Here is a 9,516-nt window from a genome sequence, read left to right as displayed (position 1 = left end):
ATCTTATTTCAGCTGAAAATGAGATCTGTGTATGTGAGTCTCAGGATCGACTCAGAATTGACCATATACGTAGCAAAAGACAAGCAAAGATTTCACATTATTTTCTTTAGTTTCAAAAATAACACTTTTATGCACATATAGGCCTATAAAATGATTAATATTCATTAAAATCAATTTTTGCAATCTAATAAATTAAATGAAAAATTGAAGTTTCCTCTCCCACTTAATTTGCATCAGAATTGATATCCTATTTTAAAATAACTATAAATGAAGTATAACCTTTAAAAATTATGAATAACTATATTGTACACCTGTAACTTATATAATATTGTACAGAAACTCTACTTGGATAAAAAAATTTAAAAAAAGAATTGAGATCCTTTGTGAGAGGGGGGAAACTACACAGAGTAGGGTAGTAAGTTGGACAAAAATAAACAGATTCATAGAAAAACACCATTCTCTACTCAAAAGAGCACCAAGTTACACAATGTGAACCACTGAACTATACACTTCAAAATGATTAATGTGGTAGTTTATGTTATGTGTATTTTACTACAATTGAAAAAAAGAGCATTGACAATTATTATTGGACTACCATGTCTATGTGTCTATAAGCTGCTGATCATGTTAATGTACTAGGATGGATATATACATATATATGTATATATATGTTTATATTACATATATATTTATATTATGCAGGGTTTTCTGAGACATAAAAATTACTTCAATGGTTCTTCCAGGGTAAAAAGATAGAAAAAGGCTGGTCTAATGGATGGCAAACGGAGCTTTTCCAAGAAGGAAGTGATTGCCAATGGCAGGAAAAAAGAAGCAAGGCAATGATGCTGGCCTGATGGGGCAGAGAAATGGTGTACAGCGCTGCAAGGAAATAAAATTAATTACATAGAAGGCCTAGTCAATGTAGAGATTTTACTTTAGACTTGTTGTTAAAGGACATGGAGAACTATTTGGGATCCTGAGTATGGCTATGGTACAAGGAAACTTTTAATAAGTTCAGTATGTCATCACATGCAGTACAGATGGGAGGAAGAAAAGCCTGGAAGCATTTAATTTGAGACAACAAAGATGTTCAGAACGTGAGGAAGTTATAGTTCACCGTAATTATTTCTTAACTTTTGAGCTGCCGTAGATTATACTGGGTGATTTCGGTTAGGAATAACAGAGGAAAGTGTGGTAGTGGCAACAGAAGGCCTGTAACAACAGTACAAGCTTTAGATGGAATGAACAGAAATTGAGCGCTTTAGATAAAAGAGACTGCAACTAAGATTGGGTGGGGATGGTGACAAAGATGATGGAGAGTGCTCAAAGGCTTGAGTCCAAAGATGCAGAAACCAAGAGTATGATGCTACCATGAGGACAAACAGGCAATTGGAATGATGAATAATTTGGAGAGAGCAAGGAGTGAGACTGGGGGTGGTGGTACAGCAAAGGACTGAGGGCTGTGAGAATCCATGGTTCCACTTTGTCCCTCTAACTAGCTAGGGAAGTTACTTCGCTTCTCTGTCAGTTCCTTACACGTAAGATAAAGGGGCACCACGTAATCTTGAAGGTCCCATAAAAGTTCAATGGTTTCATCACACTGAGTTGAGGATAATACTGGGACACCAAATGGAGATAAAACATTGAACGTAAACAGAGTAAAACAGAGCAGGGCAGTTATGAATAATTCTACCTCTGTATGATGTATAGAATTTAAAGTACATTTATCAAATCTGAATAAAAGTTCATTTACCAAAATTTTTTAATCTATATGACTGATGCTTTTTCAAGAAGCTTACACTTTAGTGTAGAAGACATACTGTGATTCCTAATATTTCCATAGTTAAGTTTATGAAGTTCTTCCAATATGAAAATAACCCTCTAAAGAAGGTACCAATCCCAACCCTCTTTCAAAGAGGCGGTTGACTGCGCTAAATATCAAGGTAAGGTCTCAGAAGATTCGAGTGAAAAGAGACCAACCAAATTTAACAAATAGAGGGTGGCTAGCCTTCTTTGGGAGAGAAGTTTTAGCGGAAGTTGAAGTAAAATATCAAGGACTTAAAGACAGAAGGGGAGAGGGGCTTGTGGTATAGACAGTGTCCTGCGGGGCTGAAAACGTACTTGACAAAGGAATAAACTATCTGGTACAAAAGACAAAAACATAGTCTGGCTTTCTGTCAGGTAACAGTTTCTTTAAAAGGACACACACACACACACACACACACACACACACTTTTTTTTCTTCCTTTCGTGAAACCATAGTACAAAACGACGGGCACAGTACTGCCCACAATCTCGCGTACTTGGAAAGATCCGGAAGAAACAAGCGACTCGAAAGAACGCAGACAAGCCCTTCCACTAAGTTCCGACGCGGCCAGATCCACCTCCCGGCAAAGCGCGGCTCAAACGTCCTCAGAGCCACCGGCAGCACAGTTGCTGGAGCCGCAACCAATTGACGAGCGAGGGAACTGCAGCGTAGCCTGAGAGGACAGGGTGCACAGCCACTCAGCAGCCACCAGGTACAAGCCGATCCGCTGGGAGAGGGGCGGTCCCTGACGCCAGCCATCGCCAAGGGCAACGCCGCGGGGCGGCACTTCCTGCAACGTCACGCTGCAAAGGACGCCGCTATTGTACGTCACTTCCTCCGCTCGCCGTAGGCAAATAGACCTAACTGTCGTAAAGTAGCGGTTGACGTTAGATATTATTGATACCCTTCCATCGCTGAAGGCTTTTTCGGGCAGGTGACAGCGTTCCTGATTCCGCGGGTGACTGGCTGGCTTTCTGAACCAGTTATTCGAGTTTCTATTTGGTTCCCTCCCCACCTCCGTTTTGTGCCGGTACGGTGGCCGAAGAGGCTCTTGTGCGGCGGAAGTACCGGGCGGGAGAGTGTGAGCCCCCGGGCCTGAGGTGCACGTGGCGCCGGTGAGTGGCGGGAGGGGGCCGGGCGGTCTGAGGATGCTGGAGGTGGAACCCAGCGGAGGGAGGAGGGGAATGCGGCTGAAGACCTTGCTGCCAGCTGGGGGAGGAAGTACTCACCGGGGGTGACGGGGCTGGTGAGTGGATGGTCAGCGCTCACAGGGCTATGGGGAGGGGACACTCACTCTTCGGGCTCGTCGCTGGCCGCCTGGCCATGGGTGAGGTGGCAGGGTTGCTATTATTATTGTTGTCTACTTTTATGGTTTCTGACTGAGGCTCAGAGGGGTTCGGTGGTGCTCCCAGAGGCCACAGTGACTGAAAGGCACGCCCTGTTTTTCTAACCAGGTGGGAGCGAGCATGTCTTTTCGTGGCGGAGGTCGCGGAGGCTTTAGTCGAGGTGGCGGCTTCGGTCGCGGCGGCAGCAGCAACCACCACTTCCGAGGTGGAGGCGGCGGCAATTTCAGAGGCGGCGGCGGCGGCGGCAGAGGAGGATTTGGACGAGGGGGCGGCCGCGGAGCTTTTAACAGAGGCCAGGACCACGGCCCTCCAGAGCAAGTAGTTTGTAAGTAGGCTTCAAGGCTTGGCCCACCGCGGGGCGAGGGTGGAGTGGGGTCGGGGGACGGAGGTTGTGGGTTTATGTTATTAGTAAGTTTGACTGGGAGTCAGGTGCTGAAAGATCCAGCAGCTCTCTCTCCTACGGAGGTTGCTGCTTGATCGGGGAGTCAAGCCTCTGGAGAGGCTGTAAAGTGACGTATAATCGTGCTGTAGAAGTAAGGGGGAGATAAGAAAGCTGAAGGACAGTTAGAATGCATCGTGGAGATGGAATTTGGGTTTGGGCTGAAAGGGAGATACAACTACGTAATATTGTGCGTTTACCCCCACTGTCCCCATTTTACAGATAAGAAAACTGATTCAGCGTTAAGTTTCTTTGCTAGGGTCATAGTGAGAAGTGATCAGTAAGTGATGTATTTGAGATACAAAGCCAGGTTTCCTGACCCCAAAGCCCATGCTTTTAATTGCTACTCATAACTAAGTGAAGTGAGTAAAAAAACTTGCTCAGAAGGGAAACTACTGGAGGGAGTCAAGAAAAAGACCTAATTAGAGGAGTTTTGGAGTAATTATCAAAGAGGTAGGATGAAAGTCATGGAAAGTGAGACAGAGATTTGACGGTAGAAGCCTACATCAGAGAAGAGAAAGGATGAACAGAGTCTAATATAAAGAGTAGGATGGACCAGTATGCAGAATGGTTTGAAGAGGTCAACGGCTAGAGTCAAAGGTCCTCGCCCCACAGCGGTCCATGCATGACACATCAGAGCATGGTGAAAGTGAGGAAAAAAAGAAGGGTTCGATGGGAGAGATATTTCAGTGGAAACAGACTCAGTAGAACTTGGCTAATACTAGGAATAAAAGGCTCCAGGTTTTGAGCTTGGGTGATAGGAATTGAGAGTCGGTTTTGCAGGAATATGCTGAGTATTTTAGTTTGGGGTGACTGTGAGTCAGATATATAGGTAGTTATTTTGAGATTCCAGACTTCTTTGGAAAAGATCGAAGAGTCATTGGTGAAGAGGTGGTAGTAGGAACTTAGGAAAGGGGAGAAAAAAAGAAAGGGCCAGAGAACAACAAAGACTGACTTAGACTTAGGGATGGGGAGAAGGAAGAGACAATAGAATGAGGCGTAGTGTTGTTTAATCAAATAATAGTAGTTATTATAGTAAAATAACTGTTAGTGTAGATTGAGTGGTCTCAGTATGCCAGGCATTTTCTAAGCACTTGACATTTATTATTGCACTTGATCTTCACAATACTATACGTTAGGTGTCAGTACTGTTGTTAACCCTACATTAAAGATGAAGACACTGAAGCACAGAGAAAGTGAGACCCGTACCCCAGGTCACATAGCTAGTATTTTGTGGAGTTGGTATACTAACCCAGGAAGACTTTTCTGCCTCAGAACAGATATGGTGAAATCCCAGGCGGCCAAGAGGAAAGCTTCCAGAAGAGGTTGGTCAATATCATTTGAAATTGTTTTATATTTTAACATTTTCATGTCCTATTTCAGTATTAGGAGAGTTCCTGCACCCCTGTGAGGATGACATAGTTTGTAAATGTACCACAGATGAAAATAAGGTGCCTTATTTCAATGCTCCAGTTTATTTAGAAAACAAAGAACAAATTGGAAAAGTGGATGAGATATTTGGACAACTTAGAGATTTTGTATCCTTTTTAATTGGAAGATGTAGCTATCTCATTAAAAGGTTACTGTTTGTTTTTTCTGGGGTTAAGTATTGATTAAACTAAACTTGCTGCTTCATTAAAGTGGATGGAGTATTGCTAAGATTGGACCATAAAGGAGAATCAAGAGGGGGGATGTATTTTCACATATATTGAAAAGATAGGCCTTATAAGTGTGACTTCCTTTTTGGAAGGTTTTAGAAATGATTGCCACTTGGATCAGTGCCACAGGGTTGAGGTACTTTGCTTTGGATATGATGATGCCACTGCAATAGGATGGTGGAATTGGAAGTTTTAAAGAAAAATTAAAATTTCACTTCTGTTTGGAGACTCATTTCTTACTTTTCCTAAATATTTCTGTATATTCTAACCTTGTTATTTTAAAAATTACACGTGAATTCAGAAGATTATCTTTGATATTAATTGCTTATTCCTTAATAAAATTAATAGTATTTTTCAGTTAAATTGTCAGAGAACATGAAGGCATCTTCCTTTAAAAAACTGCAGAAGGTGAGTCAAGTTTATGATACCTGGATCCTTGGTTTTATAAACGAATGATCTACCTTAGGACAGTTTTACTTAAGGCACTTGAGACTTCTCCAGTGTATCACTAGTGAAGCTCTTAAACTGAGATGTTCTGTATTTTAGACATTGAACTTACTAATCCTTAAAAGTAATGTGTTTAATTCAGGTTTTCAGAAAGTAATCTGTGGTCATATTAGCAAGTCTGTAACTGCTGGAGTACATTTTTTATGTACAAATCTTATTGAAAAGCTTTCATTCTAAGTATAATGTTAAGTTATAAAGCTTATATTATTTGGGAGAAATCAGATATAAATGATTTCACAGATATTTCAATAACATTATGATATATGCTGTAAAGGAGTAATACATGTTGGTATGAGAATGTTAGTCGTGAGACTAAATTTAGTGCATTGGCTTTCTGAGAATGTGAGTTTGAAGCAGAGACCTCAAAGTTGACCACAGGTGACTCCCAAACCTGGTTGCACCTCAGAATTACCTGGGGGAGCTTTTAAGAAGATGTATTTCTAGGTCCCACTCCTAGAAGTTTGACCGAGTAGGTGTTAGTTAGGGACGAGGATTCAGTTTTTAAAAGGAAACTTCTGGATGACTTTGATGAAGGTCAGGCTAGCACTTGGGAACCACTGCTCTAGTCACAGAGGAGGAGGAAGTGCATTTCAAGTAAGGAAAACAGCGTGTGCAAGTCTGACAGTAAAGCCACCTTAAGGATCTGAAAAAGGCAGAGGTAGAGCTTGGACACAGAACATTTAGGAGGGGTGGGGAAAGTTGTGAAGTAATGACTAGCAAGGTAGGCAGGGGCTAGATTACTTAAGGCCTTCAGGTCATGGGAAAGGATTTAGACTTTAGTCTTCATTTTGTTTTTAACTATCAGGATATATATGGTTAAATTTATACTTAAAAGAGAGTGTTAGAAAAATAAAAGAGCACCCTGGAAAGAGGTCAGTACTGTGTGTGAAGGGGCCAGGTTGGATGCTGTTGCTTTAGTCCTGAAAGAGTGGAAATGGAGAAAAGTGGATGGTTTAATGAGAGATAATAGGAAGTAGAATCGCTAGGTCTTGGTAATTGGTTAGCTATTGAAGATGAAGTAAAAAATATCACCATCTTTCAGATGTCTGATTGCAACAGCTTTGTGGATGGTGTCACCATTCACTAAAATGGGCAGTACTGGAGAAGAAGGGAATTAGGGGAAGATAATGAATTCAGTTTTGGACATAATGAGTGTGAAGTACATCACACTAATAATTTCTGTTATACTTCCAGTTTTATATAGACCCATATAAGCTGCTGCCGTTGCAGAGGTTTCTACCTCGACCTCCGGGTGAGAAGGGGCCTCCCAGAGGCGGTGGCAGGGGAGGTCGAGGAGGAGGAAGAGGCGGAGGTGGCAGAGGTGCGAGGGGTGGTAAGTTACCTGCGGGGGAGATTTCTAATGAGATTTCAAAGCCGCAGCCAACTTGTATAGCACAATTTAGTCTTGTATAGAGGCGGACCTCCCTTATGCTTATTTGTCTTTTTTAATAAAGCTGCTTCCAATCTTGGCACATTACCATAGTAGTAATGCTTAGTTTCTGTAAAGTATAGTATTATCTTAATTGAATTTTAAATTTTTAGTTAACATCATTGAGTGGTGATTATATGCCAAGAGCTGGTCATATATTCTTTTAACATCCAAGTATATTCTTTTAATATTTAGCAAAACCTTGTGAAGGTGGGTGATACCCTTTTTTTATGGATGAGGAAATGCAGGCTTACAAAAGTTAATTTGCTCTAATCACAATTGGCAGCTCAGAAATAAAACCCGTATCTTCTGATGTCATGCCAAAGACTATTACCATAAGTTCATTGCTTTGATTTCAGTATTTTGATACATGTATTTCCCCACAGCTTGGGTACATTCATCATTGTGGGCAGTTGGATGATGAGTAGGGCTGGGGATGAGGTGGGATACAGCATTGGCTGTGCTTAGATCTGCAAATGGTGTGGTGGGTGGGTGACTGGGTGATGGGCAGAGCCAAAGAGATGAGGAAGAGGAGCTGCACAGCGGGGTTGGACAGCTTCTGGGACAGGGTCAGAAAAGAGAGAATCCTGTTCTCACTTTTGCCTCTCAATGTAATTATCACTTCACTCCTTAAATGTACCTTTTTTGGATCCAAATAGCTTGGAGATAATCTCTAAAGAGATATTAACATATATCTTTAAGTATTTTGGGGAGTACCCCTTTAAGAATTTGATGAATGGAGATCCCCTCATTTCCATTCTATATTCAGTCTCGTATATGACATTTTAAAGCATTCACAACTATATTTTCTTAAAATCTTAATTTTTTTATATCAGTATTTTGGAAGTATGTGTTTGTTTCCTCATTTTATAATTTCTCTTTTTATATTTCATCATTCTTTACAAAGTTAGCCCCCAAAATGAGTAAAAATAGAGACTGCAATAGGAAGCCAAACGTGATGGATAATAGAAAAAAATGCTTTAAAAATTTTAAATTTCAAGGCTCATCAGCATGTGACCATCAGTGTTGATCTGTTTGCAGCTCCATTGACCTTAAACATTATATTTATGGTAGTATCCCCAGAGCTAAACCACCCATACCTGCTACCCTTTGTTCTTAGGATAAAAACAATTTAAATAAAAAGTATATATAATAAGCAAAAGTTGAGGTACTCATGCATTTAATGGTAGGGCTAAATTGACCTTTAAAGTAACAAGCTTTTCTAATTTATTAAAACAGAAAGCTTGTTTAAAAAGTTGTAACCTAGGATTTTAGCCTGCTGCTGGACAGTTTCTCCATTTTTATCTTAAAATTTTCTGTGAGGTAAAATATGTGAATATATATTCATTACTATTACAAGAATTATATTGATATTTACAGGCTTATCAAAATATGATAAGTTACAGTTAATGAATGTTTCCTTTATTTTTAGGTGGTTTTAGAGGTGGAAGAGGAAGTGGAGGTGGAGGTTTCAGAGGAGGAAGAGGGGGTGGTGGTTTTAGAGGTGAGTGGAAAAAAAACTTTAAATGACTGAATTTCTAGGAGTGGTAATGTCTACCAACTTTTATTTCTGTTTGCCAGCAAGTACATAGAACACCATGGTGTTCTTTGCTTTAGCCTAATAGATAGTTTCATTTTATATCACTTTTCCCTTTGAATTTTTTCACCTACTTCTACTTTACTTTGCTGTATTATTAATTTAAAAAACAAAAAAGTATAATACAAATGACAGTTAAATTTGGTAAAATACTTTTGCTAAACCTTACAAGAACTAATGCTGATTTTAGACTTGAGTTTTGGGTAATAGTATTATTAAATATTCATTTTTCTGTACCCTTAATACTTTCATTTTCTCTTAATCAGGAAGAGGACGTTAAGTATAACAGTTGACAGAGAAACTTCACCAGTTGACTTCGGCATTAACCTCATGATCTACATCTATGGATCAGAAACTCATTTCATGATCAAATCTTGAAGAGCTGGTCATTTTATGACAGTGGAGCTAAAATGTCAACGTCATGCAAAAACGAGTGTGGCAGAAGAGGCAGTTTTGCTCTAAAAGAGTATGAACAAATGTTTTAATGTTTTGTACAATGCTTGGAACTTGTGGGTGTTCAGTAAAGGGGCAGCTTTCATCTGAAGCGTATTTGAATTTTTAAAATAAAGTGTTTTATTCCTTTAAGTTATTTAGAGCTGTGTTTATTAAACCAGAGCTATTTTTGAGTTAAAAGGGACAACCCAGTAGATTTAAGATAGAAAAAAAGGTGTTTGCATATATAACTGATCTTTTAAAAAAATAGGCTAGTAGAGCAGTACTTCAACATTCTCTA

At 40.0% G+C, this 9,516-nt stretch overlaps 1 protein-coding gene across 5 annotated transcripts; it reads left to right on the top strand.

Moving 5' to 3' along the window:
* The first annotated feature begins 2,641 nt into the window (after window positions 1–2,641).
* Window positions 2,642–9,368, top strand: GAR1 (GAR1 ribonucleoprotein). Of its 5 annotated transcripts, none has more exons than XM_067735331.1 (7): window positions 2,642–2,922; window positions 3,262–3,478; window positions 4,976–5,130; window positions 5,599–5,658; window positions 6,952–7,078; window positions 8,667–8,690; window positions 9,050–9,368. In XM_067735331.1, exons 2-7 carry the CDS (start codon window positions 3,274–3,276, stop codon window positions 9,061–9,063), a joined length of 585 nt encoding a protein of 194 aa, XP_067591432.1. In that variant the 5' UTR covers window positions 2,642–2,922; window positions 3,262–3,273; the 3' UTR covers window positions 9,064–9,368. The 5 variants fall into 5 exon arrangements, with proteins under 5 accessions (XP_067591432.1, XP_067591431.1, XP_067591428.1 ...); XM_067735330.1 differs by having other exon boundaries at window positions 8,619–8,690; XM_067735327.1 differs by having other exon boundaries at window positions 2,643–2,922; window positions 6,952–7,090; window positions 8,619–8,690.
* Window positions 9,369–9,516: the final 148 nt, after the last annotated feature.

This window comes from Pseudorca crassidens, chromosome 4 (genome assembly GCF_039906515.1).
Source record: "Pseudorca crassidens isolate mPseCra1 chromosome 4, mPseCra1.hap1, whole genome shotgun sequence".
NCBI lineage: Eukaryota > Metazoa > Chordata > Mammalia > Artiodactyla > Delphinidae > Pseudorca > Pseudorca crassidens.
The sequence above is the reverse complement of the archived record's forward strand: the minus strand, read 5'-3'. Positions and strand labels throughout refer to the sequence as shown.